This window comes from Mytilus californianus, unplaced genomic scaffold (assembly GCF_021869535.1).
Source record: "Mytilus californianus isolate M0D057914Y unplaced genomic scaffold, xbMytCali1.0.p SCAF_9, whole genome shotgun sequence".
In the NCBI taxonomy this organism is placed as follows: domain Eukaryota; kingdom Metazoa; phylum Mollusca; class Bivalvia; order Mytilida; family Mytilidae; genus Mytilus; species Mytilus californianus.
The window spans coordinates 10,786,201-10,812,261 of NW_026262745.1; the positions used below are offsets into that span (position 1 = coordinate 10,786,201).

The 26,061-nt window shown below is 32.5% G+C and overlaps 2 protein-coding genes across 4 annotated transcripts in view; both read right to left on the reverse strand.

Annotated features, from left to right (window-relative positions):
- LOC127715033 (LIM domain only protein 7-like) overlaps positions 1-9,798 on the reverse strand; it is a 225,582-nt gene extending 215,784 nt beyond the window's left edge. For all 3 annotated transcript variants that reach the window (XR_007988082.1, XR_007988083.1, XM_052221051.1), the window contains exon 1: positions 9,610-9,798. Coding sequence is in view for 1 of the 3 variants with exons in the window: in XM_052221051.1 (XP_052077011.1) it covers positions 9,610-9,717 (108 nt within the window). In the remaining 2 variants the exon portion in view is untranslated. The remainder of the gene's footprint in view (positions 1-9,609) is intronic.
- A 6,400-nt stretch (positions 9,799-16,198) lies between these two features.
- Positions 16,199-25,823, reverse strand: LOC127714453 (uncharacterized). Its single transcript, XM_052220514.1, has 7 exons — positions 25,700-25,823; positions 24,902-25,052; positions 20,115-20,308; positions 19,411-19,469; positions 19,086-19,196; positions 18,227-18,275; positions 16,199-17,520 (listed from the first exon to the last, which is right to left on the reverse strand). Exons 1-7 carry the CDS (start codon positions 25,705-25,707, stop codon positions 16,953-16,955), a joined length of 1,140 nt encoding a protein of 379 aa, XP_052076474.1. The 5' UTR covers positions 25,708-25,823; the 3' UTR covers positions 16,199-16,952.
- Positions 25,824-26,061: the final 238 nt, after the last annotated feature.

Genomic DNA, 26,061 nt, shown 5'->3' on the forward strand with positions numbered 1-26,061 from the left:
AGGGGTCAAATGTCAAAGTCAAGGTCAGAGTGACCTGACTTTAGTGTCACCCCAGCCCATGATGCATCTGCATACCATGTTTAATCAACCTGAGTTCAATGGTACAAAAGTTATTTGGCGAACCCAAAGCAGTATGGACGGAAGGAAGAACAGACAGACAGACAAGTTGATTGCTATATCCCTCCAAAAGTTGGTTTTAAGTGGTATGATAAGCCCTAAAAGAGCCACTTGGTGAGCTAAAAATCTTATCCTGCCTTTCACTCACAGATCTTTATATACCATTGATATAAAAAAAGATATTATTCTTACTAAATTCTCATAAACCACAAAATCATCAATTATTTAAAGAATTCAAGATATTCCATTCATATCCAGCATCTAATCACATTAGCTACATTTAGGTAACATATAAATATTCTTATGAATAAATTCTTTTCATTCAGACTTTCATTAGTTGTAATGTAGTACTTGAATCAATATGTTTTATTCATTTGCACATTAGTTTTAATTGCCTGTGCATGTTTTTTACATCATCATATGATGCATAGATCAGCACCAAACTTTTCTACTTGTAATTTATTGAAGCTGCATTTTACAACATTAATTCCCTCTGCTGCAGTTCTGGCAAAGTGTATGCTATTGTAAATATTGTTGTGAACAAAAATATATATTTGCCTTTGTAAAACTAATGTAAATAAAGCAAAAACCACAGGCTTTTCCAATGAATGCAAAGTTAAACAAAAAACGAAACATTTTGTAACCCTGCAAAGAATGAAATTTGTGTCTGATACAATATACCAGATGTAGTTTCTTATAAAATATTTAAACCAATGGCCATTTTAATTTCATTATAAAAACAAGGAGATGTAAAATCATAGCCAATGAGACATATTCCACCAAATACCAAATGACAAAGATTTAATTGCCAATGAGATATTCCACCAGCGATCAAAGGATAAAGGATGTAATTGTCAATGAGATATTCCTCGAGAGACCAAAGGACAAGGTTGTAACGCCAATGAGATATTCCACCAGAGACAAAAATACAAGGATGTAATTGCCAATGAGATGTTCCACCAGAGACCAAAAGACAAGAATGTACTTGTCAATGAGATATTCCACCAGAGACCAAAAGACAAGGATGTAATTGTCAATGAGAATTTCCACCAGAGACCAAAAGACAAGGATGCAATTGCCAATGAGATATTCCACCAGAGACCAAAAGACAAGGATGTAATTACCAATGAGATATTCCACCAGAGACCAAAAGATAAGGATGTAATTGCCAATGAGATATTCCACCAGAGACCAAAAGACAAGGATGTAATTACCAATGAGATATTCCACCAGAGACAAAAGGACAAGGATGTTATTGTCATTGAGATATTCCATCAGAGACCAAATGACAAGGATGAAATTGTCAATGAGATATTCTACCAGAGACCAAATGACAATGGTGGAATTGTCAATGAGATATTCCACCAGAGACCAAATGACAAGGATGTAATTGCCAATGAGATATTCCACCAGAGACCAAAGGAAAGGATGTAATTGCCAATGAGATATTCCACCAGAGACCAAATGACAAGGATGTTATTGCCAATGAGAAATTCTACCAGAGACCAAAAGACAAGGATGTAATTGTCAATGATATATTCCACCAGAGACCAAATGACAAGGGTGTAATTGTCAATGAGATATTGCACCAGAGACCAAAAGACAATGATGTAATTGTCAATGAGATATTCCATCAGAGACCAAAGGACAATTAGTAATTGTCATTGAGATATTCCATCAGAGACCAAAAGACAAGGATGTAATTGCCAATGAGATATTCCATCAGAGACCAAAGGACAATGATGTAATTGCCAATGAGATATTTCATCAGAGACCAAAGGACAAGGATGTTATTGCCAATGAGATATTTCACCAGAGACCAAAAGATAAGGATGTAATTGCCAATGAGATATTCCACCAGAGACCAAAGGACAAGGTTGTAATTGCCAATAAGATATTCTACCAGAAACCAAAAGACATGGATGTATAGTCATTGCCAATGAGATATTCCATCAGAGACCAAAAGACAAGGATGTAATTGCCAATGAGATATTCCATCAGAGACCAAAGGACGAGAATGTAATTGCCACTGAGATATTCCACCAGAGACCAAAAGACAAGGATGTAATTGCCAATGAGATATTCCATCAGAGACCAAAAGACAAGAATGTAATTGCCAATGAGATATTCCACCAGAGACCAAAAAACAAGGATGTAATTGCCAATGAGATATTCCACCAGAAACCAAAGGACAATGATGTAATTGCCAATTAGATATTCCACCAGAGACCAAAGGACAATGATGTAATTGCCAATGAGATATTCCATCAGAGACCAAAGGACAAGAATGTAATTGCCAATGAGATATTCCACCAGAGACCAAAAGACAAGGATGTAATTGCCAATGAGATATTCCATCAGAGACCAAAGGACAAAAATGTAATTGCCAATGAGATATTCCACCAGAGACCAAAGGACAATGATGTAATTGCCAATGAGATATTCCACCGGAGACCAAATGACAAGGATGTTATTGCCAATGAGAAATTCTACCAGAGACCAAAGGACAATGATGTAATTGCCAATGAGATATTCCACCAGAGACCAAAGGACAAGGATGTAGTTACCAATGAGATATTCTACCAGAGACCAAAAGACAAGGATGTATATTAATTGCCAATGAGATATTCCACCAGCAACCAAAGGATTTTTAAAAACAACTAAAGACCACCATACAGCCTTCAAAAATGACCCAAACATCCATTCTGTAAAATAATCAATAAAAGGTCCCAGCATGACATAACATTTACATGATATTGCATGTATGTAGTAGTAGAAATAGTCATGACACCATCAGAAATGTTAAAGGTCTAATGGTTTCATTTACATTTTACACTTAACTTGCTCTCCATTCATTGCAAGTTATTAGTCTCATTGTTACCATGTACATGATATAGAGAAATTTTCAGTAGTATGTAAATCATTAATGTGATCAAATACTGAACATTTATGATCTCTCTATACAGTAAGCAGCTGGGCCTGTATTTTAATCATGTTAATCATATATCCTGAAATGCTTCTGTACATACATGACTTGTCCTAAATAAGTATAAAATACATGCAATTGGACCTTTCAGTAAACAACAATCAATAACATACATGATATTGCTATTTGCCTTTGACTTGCTAAACATCATCAATGGGCTTTAAGCACTAGAAATGTAAGATGTCATGATGTGTATTAATTGAACTAAGAATATAGATGATATAAAATAAGTAGGTATTGACATATAGGTTCCAATATGATCCAATGAAATAGTCAAATTTATTTGTGAAAAGCTGGAATAATTTGATAATGATAATCTAATAATAGTCTCGAGAATCTGAGGAATCCCCAAGGGATGTTTAATATCCACCAGGTAATATTTTAACATCCAGGACAAGAACATACTAATTTATCAATATGAAAATAAATTCTGCTATGAACAAGATGTATATGCTTAGTTGTCATTTCAACATGCTAGCTCAAATGGTGATAGTCCCAAGGAAAAACAGTTTTTCTTACCAAGACAAAAAATGCTGGTTCACAACCAACAATATAAAAACATTAAGATGTGGTATGATTGCCAATGAGACAACTCTCCACAACAAAGACCAAATCACGTAAAAGTTAACAACTATAGCTCACTGTACAGCCTTCAACAATGACAAATGTAAAACAATTCAAATGATAAAACTAATGGCCTGACTTATGTACAAAACATTAAACGAAAATCAAATATGATATACAGACTTTGCAGATACTTTTAAAAGCTGCATGCTGGCCAGAAAGCAAATACATTATTAGACTTTAGTTTGACCTAAAACTTATCCTGGATAAAACCCACAACCATATAAAAAGAATTGATGCATCTTGGCAGTGCTACATGTACTAACAGACCAATTTTTTAGAGTATGGACATAAAGGAACAATCTGACTAAAACAAATGTACATAATATTTATGTTTGACTTCCCTTATTAGTCATTGCAGATATAAAGTACTACACATTTTTCTTCACTTTCCAGACTCAATTTCAAACAAGTAAAATTGCAATACTCTTCAAAGTAACTTCAAATGAATTCTTTGTAATTTGTTAATCAAAAACACTTCCACATAATCTAATTGTATGAAAACATATTTAAAATCCCTTTCATATAGGAAAGTACATTTTGTAATCCTAGCATTATAATATAAACATCTCAAAAAACAGGCTGATTCATGTAAATTCAATTAAACCTTGTATATCATATCTGCTGACTAACACTAAAGAATTATTAAAAAATATTTACAAATAATTTTTTGCAAGAGTGGTCATGGTTATATTTTTAACAGGCAGACAGGTACACTTTAATAAGTAAGTAGAGATTACCCGTAACAATAAGTCACTGATAATCTCAGGAAATTGTTGACTTTAATTCAAGTTAAAGTATTATGTGAGAATTGTCACAACTTAGTACAATTAATCTTAGTATTATCGGCAGTGTAAATTTAAATCTGAAGATATAATTAAATTTCTATTTGGGTAATCTGTCCCCAATTTTGATATGACATGCCTTAATTGAAGTTAAACTAAATTCTCATGGTAACCAACAATATGAAAAAGGAAATCATACAAATTATTAATATAACTTATTAACTGATTGTCAATATCATTATCAAACTAAGAAGCATCATATTTTAAAATGACAGATTGATTGATTTATTGCTTGCTAATAACTTCCAGTGGCAATCATTTATTTATATTCTGGACAAAATTAGGTCCTGAAAGGAGTGATGACAGAGACCAAGGGCAGAAAAGTTAGATTTCTACTGGCAACAACGGCATGTTGGACAGAGGTAGAAATTTTACTTTCCAACAGGCCGCTTAAGGACACCTCCAAGAGTTAATGACAGAAGTTAACATGAAAATATATTAAACATCAATGTGTAAATGACTGTGTGTAATGAATTCAATTATAAAGAAGGGGGATTTGTGTTGCAATCTGTAATAGTAGGGGTGGGGACAATCTGTAATAGTAGGGGGTGGGGGGATACAAAAATGGATGAAAGTAATGAAAAAACAGGTAGATTTTAGGAATTATGTCACCGTGAACGAATGTCAAGAGACATGCATATTGCTTTTCCTCTGTTTCTTCACTATTATTCTTATTCTTCAAACTTTTTTGTCCCTGACATTTCTCATGGACAGTTGGAACGTAATGAGGACCACCAGCTGTATATGAGCATGAAATCTTTGGAATTTTTAAAATGGCCACCCTTCACCAAAGAAAAGTCTGCACAAATGGAATCGTTTTCTTTCTGATGATTAATCATTGTTAATTTGACTAAAAATCATGAAATCTTAATACAGCCATGCTGTCCGCTACATACAGGATTTGGGTAATTTTGGACATGTTGGAGATCTTCGGAGCAACATTTTCCAGAACATATTCAACATATATGGGAAAACACAAAAGTAGCATTTTTTTTTAAAGATTATAAGATCAAATGTACAAAGTTTTAGAGATGTTATCTTTAATGTATAGTTGTGGAATAAGTTATCAAAAAATTAGCAAAAATGTGAAAAATACTAAAATGCATCAAATTGAATGAAACTTTACAGAAATGTTAACTGACAAATGTAAATGTGCCATTTGACTTTGACATTTTTAAAATAGTGGCCATTATCATCGAAACAGCAAAAATGTTTAAATATTATAAAATGCTCCAAACTTTTAAAATGAAAATTTACAGAAATGTTAACTGGCATGTGTAGACATGGTAGATGTGGAATTTGACTTAAGAAATTTCAAAATGACCACTGTAATCTAGGCAATTGGCGTACCCTATTCCTTGCAATAGCAATTCTATTTGTATTGACTTGTTGTTAGGTCATGTAGGCTTATCCACATGCTTGAAAGCTTTATTGAAATAAAAAGTTTTGAAAGTCTAAAAATCTTAAAACAAAACTAGGAAAATCAAATGCCTAAATAATATTATATTTCATAAGATAACAAAGTTAAAGTTTTTTAAAAAATTGTTTGATTCACAATTAGTCCAAAGTTAATATATTTGAATACTTTGAATTATAAATTTAGTACATGTATTAGAATTTAAAACTTCAGAAAACAGACTTTAAGAAAATTTGAAATTCAACTAATTTGATTGTTTATCATCACGTAGATATGCGAAACCTGATTAAACAAAGTAATTTTGTATTATCTACAAATTATACCTATTTTCGAAATCACCCTGGATATAGTAATCTGTTTGTTTATCAGACGACTATGGTCCTATCTTAACTTTGTAAATAAACTATGTTCAAGTCAGTAAACTCTGTATACATTCTTCTATATTGTTGACAAAAGTATTTACAAAATAACAATGCTCGCCTTTGAAGTGAGGTAAACCAATACACTTAAGCTTAAAAATACACATTTTCCTTCTTTTTTTATTTGAAAAACAGAGATTATTAACACCTTTGCATGGCAGCAATTCTTTAGTTGTAATATATTATATAAACACTGATGTGTATTGGGCATTATTTCTTAGGCTAAAAAGAAAAGTTTCTTGCCGTCCCTACCAATTTTTATTTTGATGTCAACCATGTCTACCCTAAAACATTTTTATGCTCATTTTTGTTTAAGAAATTTTTAAAGTCCTGACATTTTTGGTTAATCACTGTTAAAGTTCAGGATAGTTGTATTACAAAAAAATCTTACAATTCAAAAGTATTAACTTACAATAAATTGTAGTAGTATAATTTATGTGAAAGGCAGGCCAGAATATTTCCTTGCATCTGGCAAAATATAATATGTCATAATGTGTGGCTTAACGGTTTCCCTACCTACTATCATTTTGAGCCCCAACCCTAAACTATGTTTTGTCAATTTTACAATATAAGTACATTTTGTAAGCACTGTTAAGAGTTGGTGGACAGGAGGTCCCTGATTCACACTTCCCTACCCCCAACTCCCACAACCTTTCCACTCTACTCCCAATTCCCTCCCATCCATCCCCACCCCCGGGCCTTACTCCTACTTCCCTTCTCCTTACTCTTAAGACAAAAATTGTTCAGAAAAATTGTCCCTTAAATTTAACATGTTTAACATTCCTACATGTACATCATGCCCTATTTTTCTGCCAGAAGGCATCGAAAATAAGTAAATATTTTTGTTTACCTTTGATAACTTTTCTTCATGTAATGATACATTTATTTTTGTGGATACCAATTTTAATGGATTTTAGAAAGAATGTCTTTTTCATGAAAATTTGATTTCTTGATTTTCAAAGTCTGCATAAAATCTTAAATAAAAAATTTGCACTTTGTTGGTCGTATAAACTTGTGGTTCATCTAAACTCTGGAAATTCTTGATTATTGGTATCCCATGAATAATAATTAATCCACAGTATACTAAATTTCAGTGGCGGATCCAAGGAGGGGTTCAGGGGGTTGGAACCCCCCTTTTTTTGACGATCAATGCATTTGAATGGGGACATATAGTTGGAAACCCCCCCCCCCCTTATCCTGGGTTAGGAACCCCCCCTTTTATAAATGGCTGGATCCGCCCCTGAATTTCATTTTTATTCATGAAAGGTGAGTTTAAGTGAGTCTGCAGTTAAAATTATTGTCATGAAATAAATTTTACTTCAATTTCTGTGCTCTCTCTCCTTTTTGTGTCAGGTCAAAAGGTCAGAGACAGAATGTCAACTAACAACAGGTATTTATTGATGGGTGCAACAACAGATAGGGTCCCAGGGGAAACTGTGATGATCATAATTTGGAAGTGACCCTAACAATTCTGACAGGAGAGAGAGGAAGAAATTTTTTTTGTGTTTAAGGCAAAATACAACTTTGATTTTAGTGGGTGACTGTGCCAGGTGATGATCTATAAATGTATTATACACTAAGAAATATCATGAATCACTCTACATTCTGTAGCATGTAAAGGGGAAAAGACAAAGCCCTCATTATCCTGAAGTTCATATGAATAAAAGGTGTCTGTTTCTGTCAATCAATATGAGACACTAGCAACCAAATGACAAAAATTTTCAAAAAACATCTAAAGGGCAACATGCAATATTCAACAACTATAGACAGGTTTCAGTATTCAAAGTTGTAATATTGTTACATCTGAATTGAAGACTGTATTTGAAATTTCCACACATTTTTATCTATACTTTTTAATCATTATATGAATTATTTAAGGTTATTAAAAATGTAAATTGGATTGCATACATTGTAACTGCTCTTATCACTAAAAGACTTATACTGGTATAGTGTACTGTATAACACACATGGATGAAATATGCAATTAAGTTTTCATTATATAAAAAATATTTCAGAGAACATGGAGAAAGGTACATTTAACGCCTATCAGATCATTTCAAAGGCAGATTTTAGGGGTGCAAGGCCCCCTGATGGAGCTACACATAAGAGTACAGCATAGACTTTTAACATGTCCCACTCCTACGTTGTCTGACACCCTCCCCCCTTTTCAAAATCCTGGTTCTGCATTTTATATAAAGATAGAGCTATTATGTTCATACAAGCCAAACAATATTCAATAAAAACATAATGGAACATTAAGGAACTAACAATTGCTAATACTATATATATATAACTCCTGCTCTGTTCAAGGTTTCAAAATGACCACATGTTCATCCTGGGCACCATTTACAATATAGGGTGTCAAAAAAACATGTGTTGGATCGACTCGGATGTGACATTTAGCCCTTACTTCAGACTGTCAACAATATCATTCCAATAAAAATATTGAGGTACAAATTAAACTACACCTTTAATTTCATTTTTATTGCTATTGGGCATATCATTTTCTTTTTGTTAGTAGGTTTGATTTGCACAATTCTGGTTACTGTATTTGCTTTGTAATATGCAGTTATCATAGTTACTGTGTACTTAAAAGTATTTTCCGTTGTAATTCGTCTTTAAAAATTGAATAACCTCTCTGTGGTAACTATTATAGTTTTTGACGACAAATTCTTTTTAAAATTCAGGGTCCATTTATTTTTATAATTATAATCCCTTGTTGTCTTGTTTCAAAGTATAAATGCATGAATACTATGCGTTTTGTGTAATTACTTTCCATTCAATTCAAGAGTTTTTATAGAGCGTTTTTGTGAACGATTTTTTATTCCACGGTGACAGCTTGTATTTTTTCCATGGCAAGATATCTCCGACATGAAGTATTTTTCATACATATTTTATGCTGAATAAGACTACATTTTTAAATGAATCAGAAAAAAGAAAATTTATTTATGCATTTGTATAAGAATTAAATTATACTGCGTTTCACATGTTCAGCTGCAGTTGGTTTTTAAAATGCAATTTTTACACGTGCTAACCTCGATGTTTATCTAGCATGATCTTTACACTACACAAGTATAGAAACATCTTCATTTTGTAAACATTGAAAAAAAATATTTACATTGCCGAAGGCAAATTATGTCAAGAATCTAGGGCATAATATAATTGATGATTTTTGGACAGTTAACTTCCGCGGATTCTCACCTGTATCCATCGTTCAGCTTCGTGCAGCGCAAGTTCCGTAAAAAATTCTTGCTCAGTATCCTGTCGTAATTTTAAATTCCAACTTTCATCATTTTCTTCGTTCGCCATTGTGTCCAGTTTTGTGGTCAAGCTCACACACAGTGGAACATTGTCAGACTGTAAACAATCTCGCGATGATCACTCGAGCATGAAGACATTCCACACTAGACTACCTGCGCCAATACATCAATCAGTGAACCGCAAACGTTACACTGACATGACCACTTACAATCGCTAATTTTAATCTAGTTTGTGTATTGTAATATGATTTCGAGTAATATGAGATAATCTTTAACATAATATAATTTAACAACCCTTTGATGTGCGTTCACACGGAACTACGTAATTACCGTTTTTTGTTGATTATCTTTTTAAATTTATCATAAAAAATTAGTTTATAATTTTTTTTTTTATATACGCAGTTAATCATTATGCATGCCATGTTATATTATACGAAAGATCGAATGCAAAAAGCATCATATATTTTTTGTAAGGTGATAACTACTTAAAATCTTAGGTTTTACACTTATACAATCGGCCTATAATTATAATTCTGTGGGAAATGACAACTAAATTACTTAATGAAAATTTAAATAAAAAGCATCTCTAAATTGGCGGAAACAGGTGGGGACATAGAGTTGATCGGAAAAAAGTATCATTTTTTTTTACATTAAATAGTTTTTTAGAAACCAATTCGCTATGCTTGGCACAATAATCATTACCATGGCATCTTTTCCCCGAACCCTGGAACCACCCTGAACGATTGAAACCAATTGTAATACACCACAGAACCGTAACAGCTGCTAGAAAACGATCAATCGGGTCCTTTTTCCCTCTGCTAGATAGTTCTCTGATTGGCAATCAAACCACAACTCCTTAGTTTAATGCATACTTGTTTCACTTTCGATAGCTATTCATATCCATTATAGTTAGATGTGCTTGAAGAATAATATTTGGAAAAGTAATTTCAAAAATTGCTTAAATAAGAAAGATACCGAGGGAAAAAAGATAACGGGCAGCACCATTTATATAACCAATATAAAAAAGATAACGGGCAGCACCATTTATATAACCAATATAAAAAAGATAACAAGACAAACAAGTACAGTTCATGAAAAAACACAAAAGACATGGGCCCTGGTTTTCTAGAAAAAAACTTCAAGAGAAGTCATGAGATATATATTTCATTGCATACTTGAGAAGATTCATGTACGTCTAAGACTGTAGATCAAATCTGTTCTAAGATGGTCCCAGTCAGGATGACAATCAGATTAGGACGGGCCTAAGTATATTTAAAAGACACATTAATATTATAACTATATATTTTATTTACTTTAATATTAATACTTAAATTATTAATCTGCCACTGGACGTTAAGCAATAAAAAATCAACTTTTTATAGTACTTAATGATAATGATAGTTTATTGAATGAAAACGACTTATGTCCCAGCTGGTGATAACAATAATAACAAAATACAAAGAAGAGGGAAAATAATTAAAGATATTCATCACGAATATCAGATTAAAAAACGAAGTATAATAAAGTATTATACAATGTATTGAAGTTTTCTTTGGAGTGTTATAAGATTTGAGAAAAGTGCATGATGTGTTAAAAGATGTCGAGGCTTACACGATTAAAATTTATAGGACAGATTTCACATGTCGTACATTTGCCTATATTTATATGCAGCGTAATCAAGTCTTTCGTGTGCTCTTTTAATGGCAATAAAAAAAATTCAACTCTTTATGATATGCATTTAACATGTTAGATGATTCAATTAGTCATGTTTTATATTTAACAGACAGTACATATTAGAATTGCAACATGAGATGACTAACTGTCTTCCTTTTGTTACAACATAGCAGATAGTTATTATTTACAAAAGAAAAAAATTTCTCCTTTTGTTACAACATAGCAGATAGTTATTATTTACAAACTAAAAGAATAAAAAGTCTCATTTTTATCGATATATTTGAAATTGTAAAGAAAATACTTTTATAACTACCCTGCGACCATCTTTGGACATTTTTTTTTATATCCTTTACGTTTTCTGAGACCAATCCAGTTTTTGGTGGGGGTTAATGTTGTATGCTCATTCTTTAGTTTTTTATGTAGTGTTTTATGGGTTTATTTGTCTTTTCGTCGTCATTTGATTTTTGCCATGACGTTGTCAGTTTTTCTTCGACATATGAGTTTTAATTTCCTCCGCCTCATTGTTACAATACATCCTATGATTTGTCTTAACTTAATACAATTTGAACAATTACGGCTAAGGTGTGTATAAAGACAATCTTAGGATCTGTCTTAGTCCTAAGTTACTTTCGAAAACCAGGATTGTAACCTTATAGAAATAGAATGACATTGATGAAATTTATCGTATTTCAGTTATTCTACCTGTCTCATAAAATGTTTAGGAGTAATACTTTGCCTATGATAAAATTTGTTTGCGCATTAATTTCATGAACTGAATATGTTGGGTTTTTTTCATGCATTATATATCTATTATGTATAAGTCTTTATTTCAATTTATTGTATCATATCGAGTTGTGCATATACTAGTTTTTTTTAACATTTATGCACTTGCGTTTAGCACTTTTATTTCATAAACAAAGTAAAGGACATTCAGACTCATGGATATTAATTACCGGAAGAAACTAAAAACTTGATTTTTTTTATTTAAGTCGAAATAATCATGCCCCATAAAAGATAGATGACCGGTGCCCAACACAATGCTCCTGATTTTGCCTTTTAATTAAAGTCAGGATTTGAAATACCTGGTAAGCGACCATATTTAGATAGATACGGGGAACATTAGGAAATTAGTCTCCAAACATTGGAATCCAAAAGTAAATAATACGTCCATATTTTGACAATAAGACTCATCTCTATAAAAAGCACATAGTATGCTAGCTGTCAAGCAGGCCAGCCTTTAACTTCGCTTTTTAGTGTTTAGGAATGCTTCTTATTTTTATTGTGTCTAATATATGTAATTTTAGCATGTCAAATTGTAATCATTACAAAATAAAAGAAAAATGACTTTAATCTGAGCACATTTATGACGAATAAACGGTTTCCTGTTCTCGTTAGCTGAATTGTGTTAATATCTCGTTAGAATATTGTTGAATTGGTGGATCAAACCAGTTTAATTTTGGGGTCTTATCTTGTATTTGAAATAGTCTTGACCTGTAGATGAAGTCATGTTATGTAACATATATATTTTTTTTTGCATTGACGTATAACCTGCATATCAAGTCGATGAGTAATGTGTGTGTATCATGTAAGTGTTTCAGTTATTAAAATTGAGTTATCTCTCTTAATTCATATAAACTCCCAATGGTGACTGGGGAATAGGTGGTCTCCTCTACAGACCGACAGTAAAACCCTTGCCAAAGTAGGGCGTCCTTTGGGCGTGCGGGATGTACAAGTACGCAGCAACGTCGCGTCAGAATGAAGACGTTAAATCTGATGCCTCGCGTAAAGAGAGTACCATGCTCACTGCACGTTACGAACCCTTGCAGCAACTCTTTGAAGCGTCAGTAGATAGACTGTTGCATGGCCAAATTTCTGTCCCTATCCAATATACCCGCATTCTCCTGTGGCAATCTAAATCTCCCCGACCTTCCAGACGGCCTCTATTACGGAACCTACCTATTGTTTTTATTGTTTATTAGTTCTCGTCCTGGCCATGCATGAAATATTTTCAACTGGACATTATGCAACAAACAATCAATCAATCAATACTTCGTATACCGTCGTGGTCTTTTGTTCAATGTTCGCTCATAGTGTTCTATTTTCGTTATAATAATAAATTTATTAGAGTGTCACATATTGATTATTATAAAACATTACTTCCTTCATTTACAGTTTTGAAAGTAAGGTTCCAACAAAAAGATTGAATTTGATTACATACTTAATTGTTTTAAAAGCGGAAGTTACGACGTAATCTTTTTGATCTTGTTCAAATTTCAATGACTTTTTCATCGCATGTTACTTTAAGAACTTATTTTTTGGGAATACTTATTGAATAGATTTGTGTCATAAGAAGACAAACATTTAAATAAGCTTGTATTATACAATATAAAATTGCAATTGACCATTCATAATACTAATGTATGAATCTGTAGCAACCAAACCTAAATGAATATAATATATGAAGATATTTACAAGAGGACGACCATTTGCTTTTCTGGAGGGGGAAGATAATTTTGAAAATCCTGGTCTGACAAGAGTTGAAAATAAATAACCTTGCATACGACAGGATGAAATACAAAAGTGAAAATAAATTTTCGTGCAGCGAAGCCGCGGAAGAAAATATGCATGCGTAGCAACGGACGAAAATGAATAGGCATTCCGCAAAAATCCTCCTGTCCCCTCCCCCTCCCCAGAATATCAAATGGTCGTCTTCCAACAGTTACAATAGATAATATGCCAAATAAAGTAGTCATCAAATTGTTCAATGTAACATACTTTATACTCATACTAGACACACACATTAAGACAATGTAACATACTTTATGCTCATACTAGACACACACATTAAGACAATGTAACATACTTTATGTTCATACTAGACACACACATTAAGACAATGTAACATACTTTATGCTCATACTAGACACACACATTAAGACAATGTAACATACTTTATGCTCACACTAGACACACACATTAAGACAATGTAACATACTGTATGCTCATACTAGACACACACATGAAGACTTACAATTGGTCAATTATTTGAACTGTGTTTTTTTTCTATCAAAAACTTTATTCAAAACCCAATTAGTATCCTTTCCTTAAATTTTTGTGGCTTTCTTCATTCGATATATGTTAGTCATTGCCCGCTATCCGACAATCATTATTTCAGTTTGACTCAAGAAAGAACACATGTCTGTCCCCAACCAGTCAGGCACTCCTTTAGTAAATGAAGTTGTGTATATCTTAGTGTCTGTGTTTGCTGTTTGTTTTTATTCACTAGGAATAAGGATTGATAGTAGATCTTAGGTAGTCCCTGTTGAATAAATTCATAACTTATTTAGATTCGGGGTTATTTATTCACTTTAGATATGTATATGGTTACTGACACTCGTCAATTGCATGCTACTCTTGCTGGTACTATTATGAATATATGGTCTTTCACGATCGACACTTTCCGATTTCCAATACTAGTATTTTGTTTCCATGTTGATGAGAAATAAATACAGTCATGATTGAACATTTATTAATTTAACATGACTTTTATAATTTAAATATTTATTTCAATGTTTATAAATTCTGCACCCAATTCAAGTTCGGTATATATTTGCTATTTTGCAGAACTACCATTGGGTCAAGGTAATCCGGTTGTCTGCAAATCTATTAGGATGGCAAGTACTTATGTTCTGACGTGGTATTAATTTAAAATCAATATTTGAAAAATTAATTCGCCAACAAATGATGTAGAATTGGTCAAGTTCTTAAACATTCTCCTTGGTTTCGAGCACCACTGCCGAGAAATGAATTCTTTTAATGATCACATGGCACATCATGTGATATCATGTTAACTAATGTTGCATTACGACCACGGGATAAAAAAGGCGTACGGTACCAAAGGAAGAATCAAAATAGACCGACAAACTATTTTATGGCAATAACGAAAAGCAAATAAATACAAACAGCAGTTTAAAAAACACTACATTAAAAACTAGAGACTGAGCAACACGAACCCTATCCAAAACTGGCGGTGATCTCAGGTGATCAAACATCTTCCCGTTAACTGCAAGTCGCCATTGGTTTCACAGGACCGACAGCCAGTGCTTTTTGATTGGAGAAAATATTACTTAGATATTAAAACCTAAGAAATATTTAGTTGATAAATAGATATAGAAATTCAAAAAAAAATGTAAGTTATCCTCTGATGCGTTCTTTAGTTGCTTTAAAAATCGTGACGGTGTGACAGAAATGCAGTTTAAGCATAAGACAATATTTGTAATTCAATGTTTAATTGTAATCCATAATAAATTACCCGTTTAAACAATGCGTTAACGAAAACTACATGGAAAATCATCCTTTTATCCTTGGTTGCTATGAGACTCGTTGTTCCTAGGGTGCTCTCCTTGAGGTCCGCGCTATTGGTATATAAAGACACCGATACATTGCGCGAGTTCGTTCATTTGTTATTTGGCTGTTGATGAATAAGCATCGGAAAGAGAATACCAGCAAATAAAGAAAGTCTAACTGAGAAGTTTGTAAACCAAGTTCGAGTTGAAAGCTTGTGGTTTGAAGCAAGCGGTTTATAAGTCTTTACGATTGTTGCAAGCTACCGGGTTGTTCTGAAACTGTAATTTCCCACGGGAATGGTCGCAGTCCCTCGAACAGGTAGTTTGTAATAGTCTGGTGACTTCGGTGCTTCGGAGACTAGGTGTTTCAAAACTAGTTGTCTCAGGAACTAGGTGTCTCAGAGACTAGGTGTCTCAGAACAAGGTGTCTCAGGAACCTATGGTTTTGAAGCTTTTCCTCTTATAGTTTTTGAAAGGTTATAATTGTTGAGCAAATCGGTTGGGACCTCGGAGTCGGTGAAAGGATTAAGGATAAATTGAGGTTATAGTTTTTAGACTACTTTTTGATACAAAGTTAATTGTGTAAATATTGTTGTTTCTTTATTAAGTTTCAAAGTTTAAAGGTTGGTCTCATAGTTTTTTAGTAAAGCCTCCAAGTTGTAGTTAGATTTTGAGTTAATTAAAAGATTGATATTGGAGTATCTCAGATTCTGTGAAAACGGATACGAACAGATAGTTTATAAGCCAAACACGTTACAACGGTTTCAGTTTTGGTTCTTTGCTTATTTATCTTTCAATCATCATTTTTGTTTTGGTTTTAGAAAGCATGATAGTATTTGCTTTTCATGACACATTTTCGGAAGTCTCCACTAACAGTTAACTTCTAGTGTGTATTTCTGGTTTCTGTGTCGTTACTAACATTGCTGATCAGTAGATTGCACACCAATAAAAGGCAAATTGTACGAAAATAGAAATCAAATACTGTGCAATATAGATAGATTAAAGTAAGACATTTTTCATTTTGAATACATTATTATATTTAATGCAATCCGTAACAACAAAATAAAAATTAATGCTAACGTATAAACATAATATTTTTTATCACTATGCCGTATCTTGAATATATATATTTTTATTCGAAATATGAACACATGTAATTCTCAAAACTTAAGTCAATATATTAGTACTTCTATTACTATTACTACTTCTATTACCACTACCACTAATACAACTAGTAGATTGAAGCTACATTACCAACACGATTTTAGTGATTCGAACAGTCATAACACTTACAGAAGTATGAAGGACTACACTCTTTGTCATGGTTAAACATAGACCCGTTTGTTAAAATGCTACAATTAGATCTCTTAAGCATACATGTTTCCGGATATATAGATAGTGCCTCATGACATTTGTCATTTCTTTCATTAAGGAAAGTGTCTAACACTAACGGAGAGCTTCCAGTGCTCATTGAACTTTTACTCACATCATCTATTGAAGAATCTAGTATGGTAGCACAGCACAATAGTGGACCGTGTATTTTTCCACAATTGTTTGTTAATTTGTTTGAATTTATTGCCTTTATTGATGAACACTGATGATTTGATGATACTTCTGAGTTAGATTGAAATTCCCTATTTTGATCATCACTGTTTGTCGCAACCACCTTAGGCGTTGTTTCGCTCCCTGGTGACATCTGTTGTGAAATTGTGTTACTAGATGTAGGAAAATTGATAATTGTGCTCTGTTTTGTAGATACGTCATATACCCGGTCTTCGCCCGTTTGTGATGTTGGTGCACTTGTTCTGTTATCAACAACAACCAGTGGTACCCTGTCAATAAAGGAAATGGTAAATGATATTATTAAAACATGCACGAAAAACAATACTCCAGGTGGTCAAATTCTAAGGTATTACTCAGCGACACAATAAACGCACTATGTATTTTGTAGTCCAAATTATCTATCATTTGAATGTTTTGCATTATATTTGTTTGAAATTGTGCTAAAATTTCGGCCTAATGCTTTCTCTAATTAAAATATAATAGCAATATGATTACTTTATTTACCAGGAGATTAACGATAATGGTGGTTTTTGATGATTATATATACATATATATATATATATATATATATTTATATGTTCGCACTCTTGATCTACCAACCACCGATATGTACCAACTCACTACAATTAGAACATATCCAGACTAGTAGAATTTACATATAAACAGTATATTACAAAATTCTGAATATCAAATACACAAAACCAAAACCTTAGATCAGTTATATACAAAAGAGTTGGACATTTGTGATGGTCGCAGGTGCTCCAGACTCGAAAGCAGTTGATGCAACTAACCCCACTGAGGTGATTTAGAACTTGACCTGTGGTATTGACACGTTTTTATTGTTTGCTGACCTCTGTTTGTCTTTTGGGAATGTTTGTATCTTTAATTGCTGTGACAATGACGTATTAGACTATCTCCTTTCATTCATATTCAAAATAAGAGCGATAGTCAAGTTCATGTTCCGTGTTAACCTACCTTTGCATGGAATCATTACACTCTACGTTGTTGTTCATGGTAAAATTTCCTGTAAATATAATAATGATAATGATGATAATAATAATAGTAATAATAATGATACAGTGTAATAATAACGATGCTAACAATTGTAACAATTGTGATGTTGATGATGATGCTGATGATGACAATACAACATCATGAAATAAATTCTCGAATAACATATTTTTCTCTGTTATCCAACAGAAGTTTGCTGAATTAAAAAAGATGTATTTTTGCAGTCGTCCTTGATCACTTTATATGCTTAATCTATTTGTTGTGAGTTCAAAATTGGTTCTGTATTTTTTTCACTTATGACTTTTCATAGTGAAGTTCACAGCAACTGAAAACAATGATGAATCATTGAATTGGACTTTCACCTATTACGGTGTGTACCAAGTCAGGAATATGGCAGTTGTTATCAGACAGTCCGGTTTTTTTGTACGTTGGCGTTTGCTTTTGTTGTAGTTCAGTGTTTTTTGTTTGATCCGTTATTTTTCTCTTATAGTTGATGTGTTTCCCTCGGTTTTAGTTTGTTACCCGGATTTGTTTTCTCTTAATCGAATTATGACTATTGAACAGCGGTATACTACTGTTGCCTTTATTTATATCATAGCTTTCTTTACGTTATCCTTACCGCGATGTCCACTTTAAAAACAGAGGAATTAAATGATAATTAGCAACAATACAAATGAAAATGCTGATCGTAGCTGGCATTTACTTTACAGACTTAAGTCTTTTTCTTTATAAAACCATATTGTTCCCAAGATGTGATTTGTCAAATATCACGTATTTACATCTTATCTTATGTCTGTGTATTATATGAAAGTCGGACACTTACCATCTTTTGATTTGTACCTCCTTCGTTGGTAAATGAAACATAACAAAACTAATGCTATTACCACACATGAACCAACTGTAGTTACAACTAGGGTTACCAAAATGTGGAATTCTGAAAAAAAAGTTTGGCATCTAAATTGTAACTGTACAAATCTTTAATCAATGCTTAATAATTGGTTCTCGATTGTGACAAAACTTTTCTCGTCCAGTAGCAACATACCCTTTTCACTTTATAGGGTTTATAACTATATATTTTATGATTAATGATATTTCGGTCGATGTAAAAGTTTTATTTCACCAGCATTTACGACTTAATTTTACCATACCTTTTATTTTTAGTGACGTTGGATTTGCTTGTATGCTGTCTGTTACTGGATGTTCCGTTCTGAAAATAATAAGATACTCATTTGTATACGCCATGCTTATGTCAGTACCTTAGAAAAAATCAATACTTGCATTTAATGTATAAGGCCTAATATAAGGATGTAAGGATCAGAATTGACAAGAGCCATTATTTGACAATAGTTTACTGCAATTAAAAAATAGTAGAAATCTTCAATAATTTCAAAATCACGTTAGTTATTATCATGACACTTCTGTTTAAAAATGTCAGCGAAATCATAAAACATGTCGAACTAGGCGTGTTTTACCTAAATTGCAATTTTAAACTGATCTTTAGTGAAATAAGTCAAAAATCTAAACAAATTCAGGTACTCTCTAAAGTATAACTGAAACACGTTTCACGTACTAGTAATCATGGCAATTAAGAAATCTGTAAATACTGTTCTTGTTTACAACTGTGCTGCCTATAGCGCAACTGACGAGTCTTTGGAAGACTAAAACGCAACTGGCATACTAAGTTATATACCTCGCATCTTTGGTGAAAATCTCAACCATTGGGGGCAATTAAGACAATTAACTTTTATGAAAATTGATAACATTCAATCCTTTTTTCTTAATCTGTTTTTTTTAGCAACCATTGCTATTTGATGGTCTTTTAGTATCATATTACTAAGTTAATTAGACTTACTTGATTATAGCACCACATTTTACATCCGATATTGATGTACATTGTTCTATTTCGTAACGATTCTGTTGGGAACAGTTATTACATGGTTTACAGTCGAAATCCCGTCGGTCATTATAGTATCCAGTAGTACAAAGTACACATGGTGTACATGTAAGTGCTCCGTGTGCTTGATCCCATTTTATTTTTTCGTTAACCTGAAGAAATGAAATTAAGCTAAATGATTAATTTATAAACTTATTTCTAAAGATTTGCAATGCAAAATTGAGATATAATACAAAATAACCTAGACAAATACGTTTTATTTTACATAGGATTTTTTCTCACCATGTCCAGACTACCTATGTTATTAATTGTGATCAGTGAAAGGTCTGCGATTCCTCGTTATGTTTTATATTTAGTCATTCATTCTACGATAAGTAATTGACTCAGCTTAAAATGAAGTGTTTCTGTGTCCCGTCTTTTCTATAGCATGATAGACTCACAGTAAACAAAAGTTTTCTAAAAAAAATTCATTTCTATTTGTTCTTCATTCAAAGTTTTCTAATCTAAACTCTTAAAGCTAAGAAATTAATTATCAAGAAATCGAACAGTACCAAAAAAGTCGAAACTGGAGAAAAATAGAAATATGTTGTCTGAAGATGAATACGGAAACGTTTTCTTCAAGTCCTCCAACCGAAACCATAATATGAAATACTCTGTCAATAGGTGTCATAAACACCTTCTGCAACTGTTATATCTTCTGATACCAAAGGGACAATCAAAATAGTTCGGTAATACTATGGTTTACGCACATAAATAAAAAAAAATCAAACAATAGTTTAGGAAACACCGCTCTACTATCAATATTCATTGTGTTTCTCCTGTTAAAATCCGGTAATGAGTGTTTAAGCAACATTAAAAGTGGATTGTAAAACGTCTCATGTACATAACCTTTGGAAATAAAAAAAATTACAAACCATCGGTACATGTAAAATTTATTGATGAAATGACGGCATGTAGAAATACAAAATGAAAAGTTTCTCATGACAGAGAGGGACGAAAGATACCAGAGGGACAGTCAAACTCATAGATCGAAAACAAACTGACAACGCCATGGCCAAAAATAAAAAGACAAACAGACAAACAATAGTACAGATGACACAACATAGAAAACTAAAGACTAAGCAACACGAACCCCACAAAAAACTGGGGGTGATCTCAGGTGCTCCGGAAGGGTAAGCAGATCCTGCTCCACATGTGGATAGACCATAAAAAGTTTAGGCTACAGTAGTTTACCAATGTTCAAATTTCCGAGGTGAAATATACCAAAGTGATATTCAAAATGTCTAAAACAAACTGGAAATGCCATGACATAAAACAAAACAGGATCAAAAGACAAATAACAGTATTCAAAACACAACATAAAAAAAACTAAAGACCGAGCAACACGAACCCAACCAAAAAACCCCGGGGGTTATCCCAGGCGCTCCTGAAGGGATACAAATTAAGAATATACAAATCAAGGTATAATCAAAGTCATTAACAAATAACACAAAAGAAAACTAAAGAAAAATGTTAATTAGTCTTTTTCAAAAGACTACGAGTTTACTGAGGTGTTCCGTAGGGGTAAGCAGGCTTGGCTTAACTAGTGTTGTACATCTATAGCAGAAATGAGGAAAGCAGAATTAAAATGTGACATAAATTTTGTCATCTGTGACGCAGATTTCCAAAACAGTCTCGCTTTTCCTAATGTCGTCTGGAATATCGCATCAAACATATGTGCTGCTGGAGCAAAGCTACACAATATGACAGATCAACAATGAAATACTAAGGTCATATTTTTCGACGAGAGGTTTATTTCTTTACCGACCTTCATTGTCAATGTATATAGTGTACGTTACATACAAAGTAATTAATAATAAAAATAAGTTGAAAACGGGGTTATCATTGATAAATACAAGAAGTCAATATGTATTTTTGTTGGATAATAAATATTGAATATAAGTATCAAATATCCGATATAAAATGGTTACTAATTATATAATTTTACTATTTTGTTTTTGGTGTTTTGCTCTCTATAAATGAACATTTCAGTTATGGTTCCATCTTGTAAAAAGTAAAATAACAAAAATACCAAACTCCAAGGAAAATTCAAATCGGACAGTCCCTTATCAAATAGCAAAATCAAAAGCTCATACACATCAAACGAATGGAAAACAACTGTCATACTCCTGACTAAGTAGCTTTCGTGAAATCTGTAATTAAGCTCCATTGTATTATTTGTTTCAAATGTATACCATTCTGTCGTTTTATTCTCATATATCATGATTTTATTGTCAACAAGCAAATACCCAATGAAAATAAATGTCTGTCTATGAATTTGCATACAAACACAATGATTCTCAAATTTAAGTACAACCTTCTCTGGATTTTCAAAACAGTACCAGGAAACAATTCACAGCGTTGCGACAATGCTACATAATATTTCATTTTTTTCACGCAATTCGTTCCGAGAAAGGGATATCGCTTTATCAAATTTAATTTACATATACACGGTATAAAGTAATTTATTAGTAAAAAAACTCAACGATCGTCTTTTTAAAAGAACTATTTGGTGTTTATATTTTTTGGCAAATCTATTGAATTACTTAATTATATTAGGCAAGGACACCTTGACAATTTGTTTGTAATGATTTACGGTTCTGTCATAAAAACATAAATACTATACGTATTAATTCCATTTTAGTCTAATTTGATTACACTCTATAATAGGTCAAACTAATTACAAGAAATTCTAAAATTTATTGGTGGAAATGTTGTTATAGATGATTTTTTTTAACCTGGTATACAGTGCTTTGAAAGGGACACAATAATCAGTAGACAAGCATAACTCAGCACACTTTTACGTCAAGTATTGAATTATAAATTGAGCTATACAACAGCTCTAGCAAAAATGCGATCAAGCTGCTTTTAACAAAACTAATTGGAAAACAGATTTAACCGTTTTTTCATTTTATTGTTTAAGAAGAAACGATTGAGTCTTTTGTTAATTTTGAATGAAAGGCATGTTCAACGTTAATGTAATGAGATTCAGTATATTGTATCCTGATATGTATGCAATCACCTAATCTACATGACATCAAATAATAATATAAAACTACTTTAGTAATACTTCCTTACAATGAAGTGTTATTGATGCAAATGCAGTATCTGTAGTTTTTATTGTATTTGAACACGTTCCAAGAAATATCTCTAAACCAAGAAATCAAAAGAGGAAATATTTACTGGGAAGACAGTTTCCAAGAAACCATAATATCTTCGGAAATGTGGTCCAATTGCCCTTAAGACATCAAGTTATCAAGTTTCTATTCTAAATACTTTCATCGATACAGTCTAGAATTACTTCAATAAATCGCTCAATTATTCGCAAATATATAAAAAGTACTGGTGTAGACTTTGTATTTACGCATTCAAAACAGCCCCAGTACTCATCAGAACGGCCTACAGTCATATTCTGGGAAGTTAATAGTTGTAAAATATTCTATTTTCCAACTACTTTTAGGGAACGAACATTTAGTTGCTTTGAAATTAAAGAACATGTTTTAAACGCTGCAAAAATACAGAAACAAGACTAAATAAAATATCTTTTGGGTTCACTTAGGATTCACAGCCTCATAAAATACATCCTATTTATAAATTTGTGAATAAGTTAAGTCATATCCTTCTAGCATGTTTAGTCCGCCGTGGCCAAGTGGTCTAAGTAGTCCAATTAATGCATCACTGGCCTGTCAAAACTGAGTTTTTGAGTTCGAATCCCACACGAGGCAGGTGCGATCGACTTCAATCTTAATTGACTAGGATTGTCAGTTTTTCAGCCGAAAACCGATGGTTAATAAATAATGGTTGATGAATCAATAAAAACTTACCGCCGCTAAATAGCGCAATAGTGCAGGAAATGGTGTCAAACATCAATCAATCAATCAAGTATAGTATATTTCTATATTCACTAGGTTTTCTTCATATTAATATCATACAATATTAGACGCGAGTTATAAAAGGAAGCTTCCTTGGCGATTTTACCTAGCGAACTCACCAAAACGGATTATATTCTTAGTGCAACTGAACTTTAGAATTATCTATAGATTACGATGGAATGATTTTTATATCAGCAGGTTACGTTCTTCAGTTTTTCTTTCACTAACTGCGATCACTCTTTGATAAGGTTTACTACTGTTTTGATTGAACTTGAGGTTTTTGTTATCTATTATATCGTTATACGAGGTTTACATGCTTATATTGTATTGTCTTGCATGTTCCTATTGGAAGTCCTCTGATCGAAATAAAAGGCGAGGTTTTAGATACACACATACTAGCCTCAGACATGTGAATTTTCCGAGCAAGACACCAGTATGTAGTGGTATTTTGTCGTCAAATCTTAAAATTGATTTTATTTGGTAATGAAGTTGATGGCTGATCTTTATAATTTTCTGCCGAATTTGTGCACAACTCGGGAAATTGAAAATTTAACAAATTGCATAAAAACAGTCTATTTTTGAAGACTGTTTGTTGATCTATAGATGTCTTTTGGTTATTTGTGTCGTTGGCATGTTGTCTCATATTTGTACCCCTCATTAATATTTTTCATTCCTATATACTAACAGTCGGATAAACTGTTTGATCTTGTAATGATCTTAATGTTTTCTTGAATCAGATAATACATGTAGTTGTTTCAACCACGCTAACAAAGTTATCCTTTTTCAGAAGAAACCACGGCTTTAGATGGAAAGACGATTACAAATTTGACTTACTTTTAAAGTATCCTTTCCCATTCCACGTAGACAGCTGTCACATTTTGCACACATTCCTAACTGGGGGTTGTAATACATATTGTCGTCTGGTGAACATATTTCAGCAAACGCCAAACCAACACAGACCATGAAAATGCATATTTGACGATTTCTGTGCAAAAAAATATCAAATTAGCAAAGAGTGAAATGCATCAAAAACAGTACAATGTACTCTTGGAGACATTAAAAATAACCTTCTGTGACAATGCAATCGTATGACGTATGATGGATATCTAGCAGGATATACCTTATCCACGTACGAAATAATTCCTTGAATAACATTCAATAAGCGACTAAAACATTTCGAAGCCAAATAAATTAGTCCTTTGAATCACACAAACAAACAAAATCTAAAAGAAACGAAATACTAAATCGTCTTGGTTTAATCTTCACAGAGATAAATTTTCACAATACTTTTTTAAATCACTAAAAACACGCATTTTTTTGTTTGTTTATGCATATCAAAAGAAAGTTCCACAGTCTATTAAGATTTTTCACAGCTCACAACATCATATATTTATGTCTTGAGACATGTTAGTTAAAATAATATTTTCATACTTTATAAATTAAGTATCAGATGTATTTGTATTCAATTGAAGAGCAGTACACTTTTTACTTATTAAAGTCTTTGAACGAATGTTCATTTATTCAATAACAGCTGATTATTTGAAGACATAATACTTTGGCAATTTTTATTTAAAAGCTGTTGATTAAACCTCCGTTAAATATTTATATACATTAATTTTTTCACCCACTCACCTGATCATTTTGCAAACTGTGAGACCGCACAACCTTCTTGTGAATGGGTGAAGGTAAGAATGAGAAATTTGTGGAAAACATTTGATATATTAAGCAGAATTTCCGTATTGATAATAACATAACAGTCACGTGTTTGAATGAAATTAAAGCCAATAAACAACGTCACGTATGTTTATACTTCCTAATATAATAAATAGAGAGACTTACGTTGAAATTTAAAAACCACCAATCGGTACCTGTATCTAATTTAGGTTTTATTTTGAAGATAAATATAGCCAGAAAAACACCTATACGAAAACCCCTTATGCAGTGATCTCTGATTCGTAGTAATCCCTGTTACTACAAAACATTTATCTTATCTT

Bases quoted from the DNA above. Each gene is read 5' to 3' on its own strand.
- LOC127714453 (XM_052220514.1), bottom strand. The intron at 20,309-24,901 runs GTAAGTCAAATT...TCATTTCTTCAG, and splicing joins TGGGAAAGGATACTTTAAAA to GTTAACGAAAAAATAAAATG. The intron at 19,197-19,410 runs GTATGGTAAAAT...CTTTTTTTTCAG, and splicing joins AACGTCACTAAAAATAAAAG to AATTCCACATTTTGGTAACC.